Source organism: Plectropomus leopardus, chromosome 16, assembly GCF_008729295.1.
Source record: "Plectropomus leopardus isolate mb chromosome 16, YSFRI_Pleo_2.0, whole genome shotgun sequence".
Classification (NCBI taxonomy): domain Eukaryota; kingdom Metazoa; phylum Chordata; class Actinopteri; order Perciformes; family Serranidae; genus Plectropomus; species Plectropomus leopardus.
In genome coordinates this window covers 20,114,680-20,139,221 of record NC_056478.1, presented here as the reverse complement: position 1 = coordinate 20,139,221, position 24,542 = coordinate 20,114,680, and the positions used below count along the sequence as shown (strand labels likewise).

Below are 24,542 nucleotides of genomic sequence, written 5' to 3'. Positions count from 1 at the left end.
ATCACCAATAATCCCAATGTGTTTATAACAAAGGGAGAAAAATGTGGATGATTTTTTTAGCCATAGTCATGCAGCTCTTCTACAAGCATCAGCTCACACACACTCTCTCTCTCACACTCACACAAAGAATGCAAAAATCGATTTCACTGCTACTACAGAGTCTCAGTTGCAACCTGGCCACATTACTGCGAGGTGCGCTTGAGTTACGCTGCCAATGAAACCCAATGATTCAAAGATAAGACAGCGGGATACGGTAAGAACAATTATGGGAAGAAGCCAAGAAGAAGCTTCAGGACTGAGATGTGAAGAGGACACAAGGGAACGGCAAACTGCCTGAGCTGCACCAACTTTCCCCTGGCTCAGTATGCATGAACCTGCACATACTCCTGGGGGCTCCACAGTGGAGCTTCAATACAAAAATCCTGGCAACAGAAATGCAGTGAAATGCGTTATATCGAGTTCAACTGAGGAAAAAGTCACAGCTTCACAAAGATAGTAATGGTGAAGGTGCATATTGTAATAACCTGATATCTAAGATGCAGACATTTTACACAACGTGCAAAAACAAACAGTAACAAAGAGTAAGATAAGAAGATCAATGCCCCTCATGTGTTCACATCAAATATGAAGCCAGAGCCAGGAGGCAGATAGCTTAGCTTAGCATTAAGACTGGAAGGAATGGAAAACCGCCAGCTTTGCTCTGTAGTGTGAAGCAAAAGAGGCCTTTTGGAAAGCCCTTCTGTTGCTGAAAAAAAGTGAATGCAGAACCATAAAGGCTGCCATACATGCTAGAAAACTTTTTTGCACTGTTACCTCACCACATGAAGTTAGTGCCCTTTATAATTTGTGTCCTGCCCTGGCTCCTCAGACAGCCCGAGTCCACCGCTGCTCATTGACATGTTATTCAACATTTGATTAATCTGCAGAAAAACAGCAGTAAAAACACAAAAAGTTGTTGCTTCATGGGAGTTTGTGTGCAGGACTTGTTCTTGACTGGGAGCAGTGAGTCTCTGCTGGTTCCCTGGCAACTGAATGTTGACAAAACCACAACTTGTCGTGGTATCAAAAGCAAATAAGCTTATTTCCCCAAGATGAACTATTGAACCATTCTTCTGACACTCATCTATTAATCATAACTAGCTGCTAGCCACTAAATGCTAACAACTGGGTAAATCTGATGCATTAAGTAGTATTTTTATTGAGACCCAAACATGATGGTTTACATTTTACCCACTAGATCTCATGTCTCCTGAAAACCCGCCACTGAGACCCACTTGGACATTTTTTTCTGTTTGTCCTCTAATCTACAAGGGACCTATTATGCTCATTTTCAGGTTCATATTTGTATTTTAGGTTTCTGGTGTTTTCCTTATAGGCCAAAAACACCTTATTTTTCTCATACAGCCCATTTTAGAGCCTGTCTCTTAAAGTCCCCCCTCCATAAGAAGTGTTCAGTGTTTCTGGGTGTTCTGTATCTGACCGTCTGTGCACCGTTATTGCAGCTGGGGAATGTCTATAATGAAGAATAGTGGCATCTTCTGCAGTGAAAAAGCAGGAATATGAATATATATGAATATCAGCCGAAATCAGAGAGATATAAACAACAATAGCAACCAAGATTACAAGTTTCCCTGACCTTAGCATGTAGCTGCATGTAACATTAACAGCTTACAGTACACTTGCAGCCACAGAATGATTTAAAAAATCACCAATAAAAGTCTCTCAGCACAACCAGACATGTTCCAGGATGAAAATTAACATTAACAGTCAAAAAATACATGTTTCCCTGATGTTAGCATGTAGCTACATGTAGCAGTGTAGGCTACATGATATAACAGTTGCAGTTGCATGCTTGAAGCAGACGACTATCTAAAGACACTGTCACAAGTTGATGTAGTCTTGTCTTGAAAGTAGGAAAAAACATTGGAAACAGAGCTAAGAAAAGTCTCAAGCCTTAAGTTTTTACTCACAGGGAATACTTTTAGATACATTTACCTCATTATTTGAAACTTTGTCCATATTTAATATAAACATATGACATTGTATATTACACTGGCTACATGACAGAAAATAAGGAAAAACATGGCAGGTCCCCTTTAATTATTTCTCTATCACAATCAGTAAATGAATCAAAACAAAAACTTTTAAAAAAGGCAGGCAGACTTCAACTGTGTTTTCAGGAAAAAAAAACAAGCCTCAGCAGGTACGATGTCCATTAAGAAGGTCACTTTGCCAATATTAGCTGTGTGAGATGAACTCTGCCTGGCTTTGTCCTTGGATGTCAGACAGTGAGCTAAGGGGATTATCAGTATAACAGTTGACCGGTGTAACAGTAGTGGTGCATTGGTGTTTTACACAGTGCTGAAATGATTAGTTTATTAATCAGTTAGAGGATGAACACAAATGCAAAGGTCCACTATGAAGGATTTAAGGGGATATACTGGTGGTATAAAATGGTATGTAATATTCAAATTTATTATTTTGTTAGTAAATAATCAACTGAAACTAAGACTTATTGTGTTTTGTTACTTTACAATGAGCCATTTATATCTACATACAGAGTGGGTCCTCTTCCACTGAGTCTACCAAGGTGCACTGCCATGTTTCTACAGTAACCCAGAATGGGCACACCAAACACTGGCTCTAGACAGGGCCTTTCATGTTTTTTTGCATATTTGTGTCGTCCTCCTACCCACTTGCCACACAGAAGAAGTTTCAGTTGGTTGCAATCTCCAACCATTTCACTAGATGCCACTAAATCCTACACAATGGACCTTTAAATCAACAACTAGGTTGATAATCTATTTGAGCTCCAACTTAATAGCAGTTTTATTGTCAATTCTTGGATATTTTCTCAGTTAATCTATGAGATATTTGGTCTATAAATTGTCATAAAATGGTGAAAAATGTTTCGGTGTCCTTGTTTCCCAAAGCCAAGATGACATTCTCAAATGCTCAACTTTGTCCCTAACCCAAAGATAAAAAAAAAAAAAAAGAAAAAAAAAGAAACAGAAACAGAAAATAAAGAAACTGTAATCACAGAATTTTGATTTAAATTGATAGAGTATCAAATGTAATTGTTGACAACAAATCAAATAATGGTTGCAGCTACTGTCTATCTATTAATAATTTGGGGTATTTATGAAGCAAAAAAAATTCCAGCCACTGAAATGTGATTCTTCTTCTTTTTTTTTATATCATCTTTAATTAGATTAGACATTTGGTTTTTGACTGTTGGCTGAAGACGGCAACTTGAGCTCTGGTAAATTTGGAGGCTATCATTTACTTCTTTCTGATTTATTGTGGACTAGTTGATTTTTAAAACAATTTTAAAAATCTGATTAATTGATAAGGGGGATAACAACTAGAAGCAGCCCAAATTTTTCCACTCCTAAATGCATACATACATCATCGTGCCTCAAAGTAAAACAATTCTTAGTTATTTTGCAATATAACCATTATTTGAATAATTACATTTTTATTTATGTATTTGAAACCCTTACATCTTCTCCATTTAGGTACACATTTTAATTGACACTATATGGATTTTGGGGAGATGGCTCTTATGCAAACTTCCAAATTCTTTACAATGATGTAGCAAAAACCTGAGCTGACACTAGTTTGCGTAAACATGAACACACTCAGTTGAAAACTAACCAGGCTAACCAGCACCACAAGAGTAATCTAGCTGGTGTGCTGCAGGGCACACTGCTAGGCAACCAGCTGACCTAAATAACAGTCATTACGTCACCACCAGTCGTAGTAGCCACAGCGTGACTGCTGTGACCTCTACTGTAATGTCATTGATAGGACGACTGCCTCCGGGGGTGGTACAAAAAAAAAAGCATAAGGCAAGTCTTTGAGGGAATTGAATGCTTCAATGAGGCGGGAAAGAGAAATCACAGGGAGGCGGATTGGAAAATGTGTGTGTGTCAGTCTGTGTTGTTGATCTGGGGGACCAACAAGCTGGTAGGCTGGTTGCTGCTGGGCTATGGGATTAAGTAGGCTTGTCTGGCTGTGGGTGGTGGCGGGAGGAAGGGGAGGGGAGTGTTATTGTGGAGGACCACGAGTGACAAGAGAAGGGGATAGAAGATGACAGGATAGGGGTGAGCTAAAGGGCTTGGGTCAGAGTTTGGACACGGGAGGGGGGTACAGCTGTATAAAACTGTAGCTACTGGTAGGACATGAGAGGCCAAAACTAGGCAGGGGTGAGAGGAAGTGGGTGAGACGGAAAGCTGTAGTTATAGGTATGGGAGTCTGGGGGTTTTGGAGACGCTCGTGCTGCAGTTTCCGGAAGCTCTGTCAAACGGTCCGATTGCAGACGCACAACAGATGCGGCCTCAAAGATGGATTATTTGACATGAACGTGGATCATCCCACGACATGTAGCTCGGCTTCTGACCTTTCCACCCATTCCCCCTCCCCCCACCACAAAAGGGTGGGCTAGCTGCCCCAGTCTGAGCATGTGGGTGGGTGTGTGCATATGCCAATGCGTACAAGAGGAACTGTGAGTGGCAATGAATGCATTAGTGGCAGGAGACCTTGGGATGATGCCTGGCTGTAATTGTGAGACTTTTCAAGTGGCTCGTCGTCAGAAGGAAGAATCAAAGATCAAAGAAAGTAGTGATGCACAATAATATCGGCATGTCATCGGTATCAGTAGGTATTGCCTTTTACATGCGGATTTTTGTGGATACATAAACTGTGAAGTGAACAGGTACAAAACATCAACCCTAACTTTAAGTATTTTTCTTTTTTTGCACAATGTATGAATATTACATACACTGAAAAGCATTAGATCTCATGTCTCCATCTGCTGGTCGGCCATCATGATAAGAGCATGCATAATATGATGTTAAATCCACTACAGAATAGACTTGATGATCACTAAAATTAGGTGGGGGAAAAAAAAATCGATATATCGATATCGTTATCAACAAAATGAGTCGGTATTCATAAGCATAACACAAAAATTCAGTATCAAGCATCCCTAAAAGAAAAACAGGTGGACATATTGTGACCTCCACCTTCTGGGTTTACCTAAAATCCAGGCTTGCTTGACAATGTTGTAATTGTCTGGGTAAATAGTTGCCCGGGTCAGTGTCTGTTGGCCAGGGACTAGTCTGGTTTCCCACAGACCATCCCACTCTGTGATTAGCTGGATTAAGTGACAGCTGCCCAAATGGTTGGAACAAGATAGATGGATGGGCAGGGGGGGGATAAAGGGGAGGTGTGGGGGAGGGAAAGGCTACTGAACAAAGACCCTTGTCCCAACATCATAACTCACCCCCAATCCCAATCAAAACCATTGTCCATGAAGAGACACAGTCAGCACGAGGACAATTAGTGTCAGCATGTGTGCTGCTGAGCCGGCGCAGGGCAGTTATACTGGGCGAAGTCAAATAAAAGCTGCCAGCGGTTCTAGAAAATCTAACATGAAAGTCAGAAAATATCCAAATTTCATTCCCCTTTATTCAACTCACTAAAACACAGGTCACCTACATTTGACAGTGTGAAAGACTATGAAGAGTCCCCTGCCAGTCAAATCTCCAAAACCCAACCCAGCCCTTCCCCTGATGGATTAGAGGATTTACTCAGAGAAATCCTAGTTTTCAAGTCAAGAAGGGGGGCATGGTGAAAAAAAAAAATTGGATGTTTATGTGTCATGCACTCAGCGAACCTGGGTTTGCTCAAATTGACGCAACAGTCAAGTGCCATCTTTGCGTCAAACGGTACAAAAGAGAGAAAGAAGAATTAACCCACTGAATTCAAGTATCAAAAAAAGAAAGTCATTTTGGTGAATGCAGACGGGATGCTGCTGATGTCTGGGGAAAGCCACAGGTGTAGTTTCCCACGCCAGATGAGGGGTGGATAAGTGAGAGGAAGGTGGTCATTGAAATAAAAAAAGGGGAAAGGGGACAGAGAAAGGTGGCAGTGAGAAGTGGAAGCCGGGGCAGGTTTGGGTCACTAAGCATGGGATCTGCACGCTTCATTTTCAAAAGAGGGGTCAGCCCCTCTGCATGTGGGGTGATGTGCATGTTTGCATTCGAAGAATACTAAGAATGTGAGATCCAGGGCTGGTGTGTAATCCCATGGGAGATCCCAGTCTGCCAACAATTCAGTATCAATGGAGGGGTGGATCTGCATCATGAAGGTTTGATTGACTCATTCCTGCCTCTTGTGCAAAGTTGGAAACAAAAATGTTGCTGTTTTCGATGCCTTTCATGCAATAACTAGAAAAGTCAGAGATGTTTACTCACTATGAAAACACTTTCTGTAACCTTGAGCTATTTCTGTTCCCACGTCAATGATAGGTGACCTGAATGTCCACCTCCCTGTTCCCCGACTCCTCCACGAGGAGTTCCACTGACAACTCCTGATTTATTGCCTTCTGATGGGACATGAGGTCATCACGATTCATCCCGTGGCCAGTAATCGCTGCATGTAATCTTCATTAATCTGTGATGTCAATCCCAGCTTTTGGTTTTACTCGAGCTGAGTCTACGCTGCTCCAGCAAGGGCATCGAACTATGCCATTTCTGTTGCACAGGAAGAGCAACAGCATGGGATGCACCTTCTACCTTCACCAAACACCGATTTTTGATATTCCCTGTAAAATATGGACAGTGGCACTCTCACTCATTCAGGAATGATAGCAGTCTCAGTATGAGGAATAACAGAGTGAAAGCCATCCAATAAACCCATGTTAACCAACTCTAAAAATGTTCACTGGCATCTTTTATTCTAATTAGCTAGAAACAAAATAATTGGTTATTATTCAGCCCAAATGATACCGAGGGGTGATTAAAGCATTAAACAGACTGAATGTCACAAAGTCTAGACACCCTCTGAGAGTACAACAGAGAGGTTTCCAATGGGAGGGGAGCCTGTTGGGGGGTGCTTATTACAATCAAGGTTGAAGTAAAGAAGAAAAAGAAGAGCTGAACCAGCTTCCCCATCACTTCTGCCTGGAGGGTGGACCCAAATGCAAATCTCTCTCAGTCTAGCTCCTCAATCTGTTCAGAGGCAAAGATCAAAGACCTCCAGTGGCAAAATCCTTGCAAATGTGGTGATGATGTTGGCAAGCAGAGACATTGGAAGGTCTCTGACACTATTTGACATCCGTGCTAAATGTTTCTGTACTTTGAATGTCCCAGGATTTCAGGTAGATAAAATCAGAACTGAACAATCTTGCATATGTGGTAAACCATTAATATCCATAACATATAAAAGGTAATTAAGTCTTATTCATAATTATGACAATATGACAAATCCCTACACTTTACAGTCTGAAAGCTGGAGCCTGATCTGACCCAAAATTCACTTAAGCTTAACAAATGAGTGACGCTAACACCCGCGTAAAGTAGTTTGGCAATTATGTTTTAGTGCCATTTGAGATAAAAATGTTTACTCTTATACAGTATTGCAGCCTTGGTCTTGAGTTTAGGTTTCACCATCTAACCCAAAAAAACCCCAAAAAAAAACCACATGCAACCATCTACCAACCCGTCTTTGGAAAAGAGCACAAGGCAAACTGGAGCACCACACTCCCTCTGACCTGCTGATTGCTGCTGGATGAAGTTATGCGAAGGTCCATTTGCGCCGGCTGTTAAACTGCTGAAGTTAGAAAGCTGCACGTATGCCTGATTCTGTTTTACACCGGCTATCTCAGTCATTGTGGAGCTGGGCACACATGCACAAGCCTTATTTTCACTCCCTCAGTGAGCCATAGATTGATGTAGAAACACCCTTAAATCAGTTTGCATGTCGATATTTGTGCCCGCTTCACCGCTCATTAGACCCGCCACTGAGAAACAGGCATATGGCAAAGAGAATGTTCAGTTTCACAAATTGTCTTGTGCCTAATTCATCACATGTACCTGTAAACCATCTACAAGGTGATACCACAATCATCATTAAAGAACATCGAAACAGACTTCAAAAGCTAACTTAGGTTAGCCTAAGTGAGTTTATGATGGCGTTTCCAAGTAATAGTTTATACAAGACACTGGCAGTAAGTTTAAGTACAGTGATATCAAATATGGGTCACTTGAAAGAAGTCGTAAATACACAGTCAAAAGATTGGATATAGGCACTAAATCGGAATTGGGCATTTAGACCTGCAGTGTAAATGCAGCCATAGTTAAACAGGCCTGCATTTTTTTTAATTATCAGTCTGTTGATTTTTTTTCTATCAACCATTGAGTCCGAAAATGCTGCTGAACATCAATTGCAGTGTCTCAGAGCACAAGGTAACATCTTCAAATTGATTTAATTGTCACATTTGAACAGCTGTTGAATCACCAAACGTCAAAATATTTATGTTCGATTGAATAACATCAATTACCTTCCTGTAGGGTGAATAATCACTTAATAGACTGATTGTTAAAGCGCCATGGTGAGACTACTACCAGTGCAATTTCCCAAAACAAACACCAGGGATAATCTGCAATTACTGTATGTGCTCAGACCTTATCCAGTTATCTTTACCACGTGCCGGAAGATCAAACCTCAATCAAAACACCTGTCTACCAAATATTGTTCATTTCCAGATCTTCAACCTGAGATAATAAGTAGACAAAACACAATCAATATTAGTCTGGTTTTTGGTTTGAGTGAAACCCTGCAGACAAGACAAGCCCCACTGACCATAACTCAAGACAATATTGCTCTACTACAACTCCATGTGTGGTTGAAAAGCAGGTTACAGACAGCATGACAGTCATATCTGTGCTGGGTGGAGAGGTGGAGGGCTGCGAGTTGCTTGCCAAAGTCGTGTGCCAAGAGATGTCGCACTGAAGGCAAGGCATTTGGCTGGCTGCTGTACACCGGCTGCACACACACACACACACGAACACACACGGCCCATTGAGCACACTGCTACTATGCCAACAGGGTCATTACCCATGCACTTCCAATACAACAAACCCCTCCCCTCCTGGTGCTAATTAACCAGCATGATCCAAGAGTATGCAACACGTACAACAAACACAGACACATGCACATTTGCATAGAAAAGCTAAATGATTTCACATGAAAACAACAGATATGTGCAGGTAGACATGAAGGAATTTACTATTAAAAACTTGGTAGAAAAAGCCCCAAACAGGGTTAATTCAGGTTTTGGATTTTAAACAATGAACCAAGTTGAGATGAATTCATTGCATGCTTCAAAATGGAAATGTTGTATGTATGTAAGGCAGTTTTCATGCCTTAAAATCAAGGACAGGTTGCTCTTGCATCACAACAAGGAGGTATGTATTATTATCTGAAAATACTCGTCTGACAAGACTGACAATCACAATATAATCTTGTCAAATCCTCATCATTATGTGTGCCAAGAAATGCAACTATCAACTTAAAAGTGTCAAACTTTCATGTAAAAGTTCAGGTCTTGTGGACTCTTGGATAATTTACTTCTTCAGGCGTTGTGCCTTCAGAAAGAGCGACTGCAGTAACATACTCAGAAACATTAATAGTCTAACTCCTGATCCAAAGCAACAGGGCGCCTGACTAGAGAGCAATACAGCGCCGCCTCCAGCCGAGCCCCATTATCATTTCAAACAGGTTCAACAGTACAGTGACAATTTAACTGCCCATGTAATGACATGCTTTAATTACCCCCACAAGGAGCCTCTAGCACCTGCACACCATTCATTTAACAAGAGGCAGGGGACACAGCGGGCCAAGGCAACAGTGTATTCAAACACACAAATCAATGCAGAGGAAAAATACACACGACTTACAACTACACATCTGTTGTGCATCTAGTAGTTGTACTGCATGTGTTGACAGAAGCACCTGAGCAGCCTGCGCCATGTAATCCTGTAATGGATTTTATTTTAGGTCATTTTTCAGAGACACCAAGAACATAAAGATTCAGTGGGATGTGAGGAAGTACTTTGAGAACAGTGGACATGATTGTGGGTGTTGTGCGTTATATTTTCATAGCTATATTCACAGCCGACCCTCCCACCTCTCTGCTGTCCTGTAATGACATCATTAGATTTCCTGTCAACTTATTTTGTTTAGGCTTCCAGTCTTCTCAGCCTAGTCAATATAAGACTGGAGTTAATTTCACTGTCACAACTCATGTGGTGACGATTTATTGATGTTAATGAGCTACTTCTTAACCTACATCTGTAGTTTTGCCTTACACCAACCAGGACTGCAACTAACAACTACTGACATTGTCGATTAACCTGTCGACTGTTTTCGTTATTATTCGTTTGGTTTGGTCCGTAAAATGCCAGGAAATGGTGAAATATACAAATCAGTTTATTCATTTTAATTCTAAAGAGGAGTAAAAAATAAATAAATTCACATTGATGAGCCTGGAATCTGAGAATTTTGACTTTTTTTCTAAAAAATGAGACTGCTTGATCAATTATCAAATTAGTTGCCTATTGATTCAATAATAGACAACTTTTCTGTAAATTGACTGCAGCTCTAACACCAACTGTGTTGCCAGCCTTTACAAGGGCTCAGCTGTGCTGCGACACCGATGAGGCATGGGCCACTTTTAAAAGGTAACTTTTTTTAATCACTTGAATCACTTTTTTTCTCATATCTTAAGTGATGAGAAAAAACTTAAGGGTCTTCACTCAAAGTGCAACGTTGCCTCCTGACTGGTGGTAAGAATCAAAGATGAAAATAAAGCTGGAGAACTTAATCTACAATCTCTGAAAATGCTGTGCAAAACAAAACTGAATATGCATAATGGTCATTGTGTGTGTTGAGGATGTTGAAGGTGCAGTTACAGTACAGGGACAAAACACCTTGTAGGGTACATACACTGAAGGTATTTTTGTATTTACAGTAGCTGTCTGATTAAAAAAAACATATCAGCATGATTTCGGCACCAGTTACTGGAAGCAGAAATAAACATACAGCGGAGCCTCGTCACGTGTCACGCGTCACGCGAGTTCAAACCAACAAGAGCATCTTAAACCATAGAGCCCATAGGAATACCTGCACCATCACAACAGCAGGACTCATGCAGTCTTCAGCTTCAAGATTCAAGATATGTGCAAAATACTCTAATTATCAACATGACATCTGCAGCTTCAGATCATGTTTGTACGTGGGAACATGTTCCCCTTAGTTTACCTGGTCGTCACTTTGTGGTTTGCAAAAGCCAAGGTCAATAAAAAGAACATTCTGTACATTTTGTAATGGAAATATGATGAGATGCCAGAAACCTGGGTCTTAGGCAAACTATGTGCACATCTGTCCACCTCTCCTCATCTTTACTCAAAGCCCTCGTAATCCTGTTCAAATGTGCAATGCATTTCTTTTAGACATATTTCCATGACAGCCCATAACCAATTTGAATGTTGGTCTGAGCATTCACAATCGGCTTTTCACAGTGCAGTGATTTGCTTAAACTGTGGTTTGCAGGGCGGCACCAACCTGAACAAGAATTATGAGTAGTTATATACATGCTGGCAACGGGAAGCGTCTCATCCATATGCTTTAATACCTTTTTTTGGTAAAGTGTAAACAGAGGGAGGTGACATGATGGATGCCAACAACCCCTAGAAACTCCTCACTCCCCTTTATCAAAATTATATATTTATAAGCATTTATAAGAAAAAAAAACCTCCTCATTCCTTAAAATGGCTTAGATGTAAGTCTATACCTTTGCCTCATTTAGTATGCATAGCATTATGAATATGCAAATTAGTCCCACCCCTCCACTGCCATCTGGAGCTTAAACCTGCTCACCTTCGACTCTGCTCATCAAACATACAAACCTGTGCAAGTAAACAGTAACAGATAACATAAGCCTACAGCTTGACTACGTTATCAAACAGCCAACAATATGTTGCTAATTTGAGATTACCCTTGTTCCACATTGCCGGCTCTGCAGTTGAAGTGAAAATGAAAGCAGAAGTAACTACACCTGGCTTCTCCTCTGATACCCTGCAGGTTGATGGCATAGATGTAGAATTTCATGGGGAGACAAAAGGAACATATCCCCCTAATTTTTACATTTTTATTTGCATTTGCTCATCCCCTCCCCCATTTAAAAAAAGAGAGCAGCAGGAGACTTTTTTTGTCATAATTAAAGATACTCACACCATGAATTGATTTGAAAATGGTACAAATTGGTGCAGAAAAAATTACTACAACGCAGGATATTAAGTGTTTGTAACTCAAAATTTTCTGACAGGGGACCCCCAATGTTGATTGAGACTATGACACACCAAGCCGATGGTCAGCCATCAACCCACGTTGGGCCGATGGCGAGCATCCACAGCCCTCGTCACCGCAGTATGTGCCACATCGTTGGCCTCGGCCGTGACTGTAAATGAAATCACTTTCATTGACCATTCAGCTCGGCGTACGAGAAGAGAAATGGAAGGAAGGAATGTAAACAAGCAGCTAAGAGGGCGGGAGGTTGAGACAAACTTGTTGTGTGAGGTAAGATGGCTTTTGAATAAACACTGAGCTGTTAACAGAAACGTTTCCTAATAGGTTGTGTTGTTCACTTCCACACAATAAATACGCTTCGTTCTGTCAAGATTGGATTCTTTTGTTAATGTGCTAACTGGCTAACCAGCGTCATGGTGGCCTTTCGGTTTCCCACTCTGAGTGACTATTACAGACGATCGCCATCTGTTGGTATGGAGGGGTATCTCCTCTCCCACAGGCACACAGCATATGTATTTGTTGGCTGTCTGTTTGAGACATGGCGATATGAGGACGACGCAGAACGTGACTTTTGTCTGCGCTAGTTTTCTAGTGTCGTTTGGTGTGTCACGGCCTTCAGGTTTGTGACATTACAAACCCTGGAAGTCTGAATTAGTTTCTTTGAGACTGTCATTTACTGGACCATCATTCACTGCAGTTCCATGGTGAAAATGCTAGCCATTGTGTTGACTGCTTATTTCGCTCCTGATATGTGTCTTGCAGTGTATAAAAAAAAACACCATATGGACATTTTAACAATGTTAAAATGTCCATGTGCTTCCACCGGAGGAGATCTTAAAATTACACTATTATTATCACGACCTTCCTCCAGCCACCTATCATCAGGACAGACTGGTAAATGAAAAGGTAACAAGAAACTAAGCAAATCAGGTCCTTTTGTACGCACCTAACTTTAGGACAACTGTTGATATGAATGAACTTCTGAATGTAGCCCGGACTAGAAGCTTTGCAAGTGAACCAGGTAAAGAGGACAGCACCCGAGGGAAACTGGAACATTTTGGCACAGGCAGGAATATGTCCAAAATTAGAGCCACTGACAGCATCACACAAAGTCAAAAACAGAAAAATCAAGTTAAAAACAATTTAAAAGGAAGTTATGAGAAACTTCAACATAAAAACTGCTGATTCTGATCAAATTTGCCACATTCTTGTTCAAACTCAGGTCTGCACAACATTAACGGAAAACATGTAAAAACATCATAACGGCCCTGAGGCACCGAGCAGGAAAACATCCTTTTAATTCATGGACCCCAAAAGCAGTTATTTCCCTACTGGTACACACTGTACCTTATGTGAAATGACAGAATGAACAAAACAAATTGTTCTCAGAGGAAATCCCCGCCGGCTCCTTCGCAACACCATAACACAGATCCATTTAATATCAAGAATGTAGTCAGAGTCAGATGGCGATGACAAAGAGTTCAGTCCACACGGGTTTCCACAGGGCAGCTGTCTAGATCACACAGTCAATACTACACTGCATCTTTGTTGATGAGCAAAGCAACAACACAGAAGTCTGGCAGGCTTTTAAACTCTGATGACAGGCAACAGTACGTAAGATTTCTGAAGGCACAAATGTGCAATGTCTGAGGGCGAAGGCGCTGCTAGGAAGAAATCAGGGCATGATAGGGTTACAGTGGTAGTGGCTTCACAGATTCACATACTATACACATTGGTGAACATATTTGATGTAACAGCTTACTGTTTTGAATGACTGTTAATCATCGATCCTTGCAAGAAAGAGGATAACATTTTAAATGAATCCTCTGCACTTAACAAAAATCTGAAATGCTGATTCGCTGACCATCTAAAAACTTTTTAAAAATGCAATATAAAACTGTCAGGATAGGATGCAATGTTATCTGACGTGTTCAGTTGAATAAAACGTATTACTTTGAGCTGTTGCAGTCTTTAGGATGTTAACAATATCCTGCGCATGTGTACAAAGTTCATGTAGTAAAGGGTTAAGAAGTATTGCCAAGAGCACCACATATAAAATGCTACGAAATCAGTCCAATATGCTGTCATGAATTAAGACAATCATTTTTAGATTCTGACAGATCAGTCTACCCTTAAATGAAAAGTATGTGTTCATATGCCAAATATATGATTGATGGACCGAGATAAGAAAAAAACTAAAAACTGAAGAAGAAAAATGAATTGATTAACATTTTAATGATTTGTTTGCATGCACATCAGTTAAATATGTCACTGAATGCACACATGTATGATGTATGTTGCTAATTGCTATTGTTCTCTTCAGTTAAGTAAGTTAGAAAATAAGCTAAAGAAAACAGATCTAGTTAGTAAATGCTGTTGTTGCACCCTGGGAGTTCAGTTCGACTGGCTAATTGCATAATCAATACAGAGCTGAGCTGAATCACAGGTGAGACGCGTGTGAGTGGTTTTCCACGCAGCAGCCCGGGGACCAGAGGAGGAAAGGATGGGGGAGGGAGCCACAGAGAGGAAAGACAATTGTTTACAAGAGGCCTATGTAGCCGTCTCCTAGCAACAGCTCTGACAAGCTCTGCATCAGGTGTGGCTAACCATGGCAGCCAGTGTTAGCCTTTGGATCTGCGAGTGTGTGTGCATCCAAAATACAGCCAACTGCAGGCTCAGGCAGAGAGGAGAGAAATACAGTACATCTACAGAAAGTGGCTGAATGAGCTGCTAGTAAAGCCTCTGTCCTACTTCTTACTAAAAGTGAGCACTACAGTGCATCTGCAAGTATCCCAGCCTGGATTTTTCCCCTCAGTTCTTGCTTTCTTATCAGCACAAACACAAACAACCATGAAAAGAAATCAAGAAATTACAAAATTGAGCAATATCCCACAAGGTGTATACAAAAACAAGCTTCAAACAAAGTGTTGATGGTCTTTTGTTACTGTTTGCACATTTTTCCAACATTGGCACGGAATACTGGCATGTGCATCCACAGAAATCCCCAAAAATATGAACACAGAGCACTGTACAAATGAACTCAGCATGAAGCTGGTGCAAATTTGTTTGCACCCCCCCAAAAAATTAATTTTCTATAGTATTTCAGACATTTAGCAACTGTTCATTATTTATGAGGGGGAAGGCCAGGTGCAAAAAGGGAGAGGCATTTACAATATTTTTTTAGGTAGTGGGGAGGGACTGTTTTTTATTTTAGCCAATGGGAGGGGCATACAATGACTGTACTTTGTATAAATTTTACCACCTTCCAAACCAGCAAATTTTCGTTATAAATTGTCAAATTTCACCATTTATCATAGCCAGAAACTGCAAAAAAAAAAATAATAAATAAATAAATAAAAAATGTATTAACTGTTGGATTTTCAAATTTCTGACTGTCCTTGGACACAATTTGTGCAACGAACGCTTCCGTCAGAGAAAAAAAAAACAACTATTAGCACGCCCGACAAGAGTGGAAAAACCACGCTATTTTCAACTCAAGGATTTCATCTTTGACTTTTTACTTTCAAACATTAAAGGGAAAGTTTTTAAATTCTAGTAATTAAGTCATTGTGGAGGGTCATGCATTTTCTCCAAATTACTCAGTGAGGCTCAAGAAAAAATATTTGTAGCTTCAGGAAGTATCAAAAACAAAGTCACATCCCACCCACCTCATACCCAACCTCTCCAATAAATAAAGAACAGTCCATTTAACAATTTAAACCAAGACCACCAACAGTAAAGACCTCGATTTACTTCTTGTAGTAAGTCAATTGCTTGTGCTTGCAGAAGAATGCTTGACAGTAGCACAAAAAAAAGTATGACAGCAACACTGTGCATTTGGAGACACGTGGCCAGAACAGCGAGCCAAAACCATTTAAATAGTTTGGGCTTGATCCAAGAAAAACAATCTTAAGCAGGTCTGTGCAGATCAACATATCGTTTAAATGTGAATGAGATTGTCTACGCCTCCCACTTTTTGAGATGATCAGCCTCTTGAGACTGACAGCACGCAGCACAAGGGAAGCGCATGAGCAACACACCAAACAAACCAACTTCATACACAAGCTTTGATCATAGATGCCCTCCAGAGGGTGGGTGTTATTTTTGCAGGAATAATGAGGTTTAAATTGTCATGACTGTCTATTAAAACAATACTACGACAAATTGAAATTCAAAATCTTCAGCTGCTCAAGCTTCCTGATGAGGCTGGTGGCTGTTACAGCCACACGCATCTATTTACTAGTCAACGGAGGTCTGATACATATCCAAGTTCAGAGCAGATACAGTTACAGGCAGGCTCACATCAAACGGACGTCCGGCTAATGTAGCTGTGGGGCGGGGAGGGAGAGACAGAGACAGAGAGAGATTGAGAGAGGGAGGGAGAGAAATTCCACCGGCAATTTCATTAGTGATCAAATGGAAGTAAAATGTGTCTCTCTTCCTCTTCCTCTCTCTCCTGAAGTGCTCACTCAGCATGGGCCAACAAAATGGAAACTCAACCAGACAGGCTATAGAGGTTCAGCATGATCTACACACTAAAGTCATGACACTAGAAAATAAATTTAATTCGAAAACAGTTTTTTAAAATAGTAGCCTAACCGCTTTGGAAAATACACATATTGCTTTTTTAAAATAGTTGGATTGATACCAGTCTCATCCACAGACTGTATAAAATAGTAGAAAACATAACCATATAAAATAGTATCAAATATGAATAAAATAAGGGCTGCCCCTTGAAAATCAGAGACTCGCATCACCACACAGAGACCCTTAGTCGACTGAGACTGCGTCAAGTCATTTTTTTTCTATGTAGCGTACGTCAGTGGACGTTTTGGTCCCCAGATTTTGCTGCAGAGTGAGTGCTCCTAACTTTCATGTTGCAGTTGCAGACATGCAGGTAGCAGCATGGAGGGAGAGAGAGACTGTACCATAAGGTGAAGGAGTGGTGAATTTACAGCTCACAGCAAGTTAACAGGAAACAGTCCCTGGCTTCTGCTGATATCTAGAGTCAAAAGAGGCAAAAATGTAGTTGCACATATGCGATCCATTGTTAGCAGTTTACTCTATGATGTTGACGAATGCCGCTGTCACACTGAATGTCCCGCAGAGCTAGTTAAAACTTTGTATGTAAAAAAATAAATCAATCAAGTGTTCATACTTACAAATAAAATTCAACTTGTGTAATTCAGAGTCAGGAACAGCCCTATTTAAAATATTGTCTCATCTTATGTGCGACTGTGAAGCTGAAGCCAGGAGGTGATTAGCTTGCTTAGCATAACAACTTGATACAGGGAAAACAGCTGGCCTGGCTCTCTATAAACTTCAAAAATAGCTACACTTGCTCACTAATTAGCACATTTTATGAACATTTTCCTTTAATTTGTACACAAACAGAAATATAAAAGCAATTTATGGTTTTAGGAAATGAAAAGCCACCCTGCAACCAGCAGAAGTGTTTTCAAGAAACAGTCACACCACCTAACTCTCCCTAAAACCACAAGTTACTGAACAGACAAGAAACATACAAATATATATTCATTTGAGAGCTACAGAGGTGCGTCTATTCCCATTAGCCTCAGCCTGTACTTTGGTGTGTAGTGCATGCTAAAACGCCAAACATGGTAAACATGAATGCTAAAAATCAGCATGTTAGCACTGTGTTTATGAGTATGTTGGTATGCTGGTGTTAGCATTTGGCTAAATGCACCATTATGCCAAAGATTAGCCTTAGGGCTCATATATTATGTACAAAAATAGATATGTCCATTTTCAAATGTTGTAAATGTCACTGTCCTCATACTTCCATGCCGTCCTTATGTCCGCAAAAAGCCAAAAGAGAGCACTAGAGGACAGAGTCAAACGTTTCTGACAACAGCAAAAAAGTCGATGATGGAGGAGGTAACAGTAGCAATGTATGTTTTAACAGAGGCGGTGCTGTAGACAGCATTGGTCTGGGTGCTGGTTAGGTACATAGCAACATGTGGATGGAGAAGTCTTTACACAACATTACCGATTCATTTCATTTTGCCGTTTTTTAAATGTCTTTGTTGTCTCCTACGTTCGTTCATCCATGTCTGTATATGTTCCTTAAAGTGAGTTTAAATGAGCCCTTACAGACCTGCTAGCATGGTTGTGGACTCAAAACGATCACTTGAAGAAACATCAGGGGGATGAGAACTACCTTCAGTGTCAGAAACCAACTTTGGGAATATTTATTTGGCGTGTACTTTTGGCTTTATGACCTATACTGCAGACAGACACCAGGGGGCGATCGAGATTGAAAAGCTACTCTTAGGGGAAACAGTAATGTTATCCATCTTTATATGCAGTCGGTAGGCAGGTACAGGTAGGCTATTCAAGTAGTTTAATTTCCCAAAATGATCTATTCTTTGAAATATAAGCAATACTGATAAGTAGGTAGACAAAAGCATGAGGAAAAATAAAAAATGCTAATTAGTACAAACATTTACCGCTATCTAAAGTGTTTGTCTTTCTTCATCAATCAAGCCCAAAACTCAGTTAGGTTCAATCTTTAAATGCCATAAAAGTGCAAAGTCTCATGAGTCCCTCTCACAAAACAAATTCCCTCAGCCTAGAAAGTTTGGATAACAATATCAGCAACAAAAGACTAAAACACTCATGAGAAGAGAAAGCAGAAGCAGTGAGCATTTCCTGTAAATTCAAACCTGTGGGGAAACACTGAGTGTAGGCTGAGCTCACAGCATCAATAGTCAGTCTCTTTACTGGCAAGCTGGCATGACAAGCCAGAGCTGGGGAATCACTGGAAGACCTCCAAAGAATGGATAAGCATCATGCAATCTGAGTAAAATCAGCCATTAGTGACTGTATCACACCGGTTTGATGATAACTGGACTGAAGAGAGACAGGGCTATGATGTCTTTAAGGCTTCACAGAAGAAGAAGCTTTTCCCAGAAATGCAGGCCGATTTTCACTGTTACAGCTCGACACTTGACTGGGAGATAAGAAGTGCTCTTTGAGAATTTGATAAGTGCCTTTTTAGACAATTAAAGACATCAAAAGGATATTGTCACTACTCAGGATTTCAAGGCCAATTAAAAAGGCTTTTTGCAAGAAAGATAATCAACAATTGCAGCTTCATCCTGTTCACACTGACATGTAAGGATTCACAAAATATGTAATATTGACAAATTTGGAACCTATAGCACAATTATTCCTGCATTTTTAGATGCTGGGTCGGAGGATGACAGAAGACTCATGCCCTCATTGGTTTTCACTGGGCCTTAAAATGGGCAGTTGTCCAGATGACACAGCCAATAGTACACTGCATCTTTGTTTCTTCAGCGAAGAAAGCGACAACGCCACAGCAAGTGACCCCGCAGGCTTGTTGTGACATCTGGCACTGGAATAGTGCACCGTTATCAGCCCAGGCCACTTCACAGAAAGACAACACACCAGAATAGCCCTCTTCACCTCTGCCTTGAGGTGTCAGTCAATGAGTCCAATAAGAGACTACCGCTGGTTCACATTCTGTGTGATGATGGATGTTAGATTCATACACGTGTAGCTCTGTCAGCCCTGATGGCAAATGTTGTTGGTCACACCTTTGCCATTTTCCCCTGAAGCTTAAGAAAATTGTGGAGGTGGCTGTTAATTCACTAAAGGAGGTCCGTCTCAGCTTCAAACTGAGCTGCTGGAAACCTTGAAATCATAAAATACAAAAAGACAAAACTTGGATCACACAAGTGACACCTTCAAAACAAAAGACTGCAGCGCACAGATCTGCTCATTACTTGGACCTACCTATTCAAGTTTTATCAAATATTAATAGAATTTAATCATTATCATAAAACCATTTACGCCTCAGTATTTCTGGTATGCAACTAATGATATACTGATTATTTTTTTGCCAATCTGGAGAAAAATGCACATCACAAGTCCCAAGAGCTATAGGTGGCACCTTCAAATGGCTTGATTTGTCTGACGTATAATCAAATACACAGAGATATTCAGTTGAGCATCATAGAAGACAACACTATCCAGAAAATATTCACATATTACAGGCTTAAACCACTGATTCATAACATTTTTTGCCTGAACATGACCATTAAACAGTAAGATTAACATGGAGGTGGGAATCACCAGAGGACCCATCATATGATATTAACAGGATACGAAAGTCATGATACAATTTTATTGCGATTTTAAATATTCTGCAATATGCTGAGTATTGCAGTAACATATATTGTAAAATATTTTAATTGATGTCTTTTTGTCAAATGTGAATTATGTTCACAAAGCAAATTTTGTATTTGTAATATTAATAATTCAGATAATTACAAGAGAAAAATCGATACTTGGCGTCCATGTGTCGATACAATATTACCACTCAAAAACATTGTGATACTATGCTGTTTTGATTTTTTCCCCTAAACCTATTATTTAGAACTACTTCATGATGGAGATCTAGTTTCATCAAATCTAAACAGAATTTAGTCATTGTCGTTAAACCATTTGCAGCTCAATATCCCAAAAAGAACCTAAAGCTTTAGTTTAAAAAAGGGTTGCATACAAGGAAGGCTGTAGTGATTTTTTTCAAGTAATCATGTGGTTATTTGGAGAAAATGCTGATTGCAAGTCCTAAGAACTAAAGGTATTGTCTTTAATTGTTTTGCTTTGTCTCGTCTATAAGCGAATATCCAAAAACAATCAGTTAACTTCTTCTTACAACTGAAAAGCTGGAGCTAGAAAAATGACAGCCATTTTCCTATGGAAAGTACTTAAATTATAACACTCCTACACGGCATTACAATGCACAAAGAAATTTACAATAAGGTCACTCAAACTCGAAAGAAACAAGAACTAGAAGTCTTCAAAAACTATTGAGTCCATCCCTTTAAAACAAAAGCAAGCACACCTCATTCGTGTGCCTAATCCATCAGCTATCACTCATCTGCAGTCAGATGAGCTCAATTGCCCTGGAGGGGCCACCAGGGGCCACCTGGCACCCACAGCAGGAGAGGAAGCTGCAGGGTGCGGGGGGGGGGGGGGGGGGGTCAAAACCAGCCAACACGCACCAAACCACTGCCCGGAGGCGCCAAACACATATTTCACACTCATGGCATAATGTCACTCATTCATCATTATAACAGAGAATTAATTGGAGCATCCATCCAACACATACAACCGGGATACACCTCCAAATGCAGTACATGCCATTCTGATGCATCACACCTGACTCCTGTGATGAACTGGCACTGTAATGTTGTCTTGCGCAAGAGTTAAAGTTAGATATCTCATGAAAGTTGAGTCTTTTTTTCTATGATGAATAAATCCACTTCTAAACGAACTTCTGCTTAGCCTTTTATTCACAGCGATCATTCAACAAAACTGGTAGTAGCAAGTAATTTGGACCAATCCTCAACATCTCAATTAACCAAATTCCACTTGATGGATTGTATAATGATTGAATCAACCTCATGAATCAGCAAAATGTCATCCCAACAGCTCTGCCACAAGCATTTCTCCATAGGAGAAGTAACAGAGACCCCCGCCAGGGTCTACATATCAAAGCATTTCCCCCAGTCTAATTACCCTATCATGGTCTTGGCAGGTGCAAGCTGGTGGACTGGAACAAAGCCAACCCTTATATATCAGGACAACTTTAAAAGACGACCCAGACGACACTGCGAACCACTGTAGCTGCAATCGGATCCTTGTGAAGCATGCAAACCTTTAAGTCATGATGTGTGGCAGTTCTCATAAAGACAGGATGCTGCTAAGAGCCCCACATTTAATGAGGTCTGTCGTCTCTGCACAGGCATAATTGTGACCCAAAACCAAATTGTTGGGGATTTCTAGTCAATCAGCATCAGTGTGATTAATTTAGCTTCAGTTTATTGGGATAAAATGTAGACTTTTATCAGAAGATTCTTTCTGTCAAGCTGAAGAGCGGGAGTTTTATGCACAGGAAGATGTTGCTATTACAGCTGCACAATGTAAAAAGAAAGCATTTGTTTTCATGTTTTATGTTATGTTAAAAAAAGTAGCGTCCAGGGTGCCTTAAAAATTTCATGTTGACTGAATCTGATACGAGAAATTGAGTTTATTTTGTAATGATTCAACTTGTCTTCTCCAATTTAGTCAACTTCAAAATTTAAGGCAGCCGTGCACTAACTGCGTCTAAAAACAAAGGGCATCTTTGTACAGTTCAAGGATCATTACATTATCAAAATGAAACCAATAAGCTGCTAAAAAAACAGCAACTACTTGCAAAAATGCCCCAAATTAGATGGTTCCAGATTCTAAAATATGAGAATCCTCTATTTTTCTTGGTCTTACATGACCGAAAATGTATTTATTTTGTGTTTTTTTGACTGCTGATCGGGCCAAAAAGGAATTTGATGACTAGGAAATTGTGATGAGTATTCCTCACTTAATCAGTAATGAAAGTAAGGCAGCCCTGGTTTGCAATGACAGAAAAAAAACCTCTTAAAGTGTGAACTTTTATTCAGATCAGTGCTGCTGTAATGCACTGGATTGGTGCAGAATGGGAGAGTGGCTCTAAACCATTCAGAAATGGGTTGATGATGTGTTCCCCAGGGTGTAAGTACACACACATCCAAAAATCATTAAATTGAAACATTTTTAAACGGGGTTTGGTGTTGTGCCCTAATAAGAACATGTCAAGAAACACTAACAGGAGATCACAAGAGATCACAACTCACCGGCCAGGCGAACTGGAAGGGGATCAAAATCTTGCCAGCATCGTCGATCTTATTCGGGTTATTCTTTGCGCCCTTAAAAGAAAACATATTTCCACCGAGAACTTGCGTAGATCCAGCTCCAAACGTGCAGACGCCGGCGGTGGTGACCTCCATCTGGTACTCCTTCAGGCAGATTTTGAAGTAAGTGTCGCACTCGTCTCGAGTGCAGCGCAGGTCCTGGGAGCTCCTGGAGCCGTCGCAGCACTCCCCGTCCGCCAACTCGCCGTTTACATTCTCCACGGAGATCAGCTGCAGCTCGAAATAGCCGGTCGACTTGCACACCTAGAAACAACATTTTAAAAAAGACCAAATTTAAATATAGGCCTATATTAACCGGCGACAGCATGGTCTTAGGTTGCTCAAATTGGTGCGTAAAAACGGACAAAACCTTGCCCAATTAAAAATCATTTTAAGAAGCTCGTGCAGATTGGGTGGATGTTCCAAAATAATTAGTTGCATCATGAATGGAGCACGTGAACAGTTTGCAGGCTGGGGTTTTAGACAATTACTCTGCGAAGGGGAGCAAATTAACCGCTGCAGCAGCCAATTGATGCAATGCAACTTCCAACTTCTTGGTTCAGGCCTAATTCTACCCAAAAAGACAGAGATAAATGAACAGGGCTCTCAGCATTGTAACCAAAATGGAGAGTAGCCCGTATCAATTCCTCAGACTTCAATCTTGTCATGGTAACATGATCACATGCTCCACAACTGACGGCTACGTAATTCAATTATCGATTAATGTGATGCGAATATGCAACGCCGGAGAGCAAATACATCTGCCCACGCCCACCAACTTTTGACATTTGTAATTTCTAAACATTTATTTTATTTATATGGACCACAGTAAAATATTATGGGAAGAAAATAAGCGCCTTCTTACCTCGGTCCATAACGTCAACAGCAGGCACACTATTGGGAAGCAATTCCTAATCCTGGTGCGATTCCACATGCCTCCGATTAATTAGAGTGACATAGGGGGGGGAGAAGCGATAAGAAAAGACAAACAGTCGCGGACCCGGCGACTAGTTCCTCCTCTCTTGACATGCAAAAAAATAAAATATTCACATGCGTGATTTCTCCACCGTGTGCGTCCAGATTTCACCGAGGCATTACATGCGTGTGTGTGTGAGCAGGCGGCGGATTGCAGCGCAGTGATGGTCCATGTACAGGAGTGTCCCTCCGTCAAATCTCTCCACACAGCAACTGAGATGTTTCGTAGCCACAGCCTGAGGAGAGGATGTCTGCTTTGATTGGCAGCTCTGCAAACCACTTACAAATTGGCCTGCGGGCAGTCTCTGAGCCAACCGGATTACAGGGGCGGACAATAGTATAATACAGCCCCATCAACCCTCCTCCACCTCCTCCTCCTTCTGCTCTTCCTCCTCCCGAAACTTGAATTATTCTGGGTTTGCATTGAGCTTCATTTGGGTAAACCTACGGAGCCCCTAAAGGGACATGGGGGAGACAAAAAAATAAGATAGTGAAAAAAAAATAGATGGTAAAAAAATTAAATGGTAGAAAAAATAATTCTCCCAAGAAACTTTTGTATTCTCTCAAGCACTATTTTTTTCAACATCTATTTGTGTTTTTCCACCATTTATTTTTTTCAACATTTTTCCCCACCATGATTTTTGAATT

At 40.6% G+C, this 24,542-nt stretch overlaps 1 protein-coding gene across 2 annotated transcripts in view; it reads right to left on the bottom strand.

Annotated features, from left to right (window-relative positions):
* Window positions 1–24,113, bottom strand: part of jag2b (jagged canonical Notch ligand 2b) — a 55,219-nt gene extending 31,106 nt beyond the window's left edge. For both annotated transcript variants that reach the window (XM_042503239.1, XM_042503240.1), the window contains exons 1-2: window positions 23,785–24,113; window positions 22,863–23,183 (exon numbers count right to left, since the gene is read on the bottom strand). In XM_042503239.1, coding sequence (XP_042359173.1) covers window positions 22,863–23,183; window positions 23,785–23,853 — 390 coding nt within the window. In that variant the 5' untranslated portion in view covers window positions 23,854–24,113. The remainder of the gene's footprint in view (window positions 1–22,862; window positions 23,184–23,784) is intronic.
* Between the last annotated feature and the right edge of the window lie 429 nt (window positions 24,114–24,542).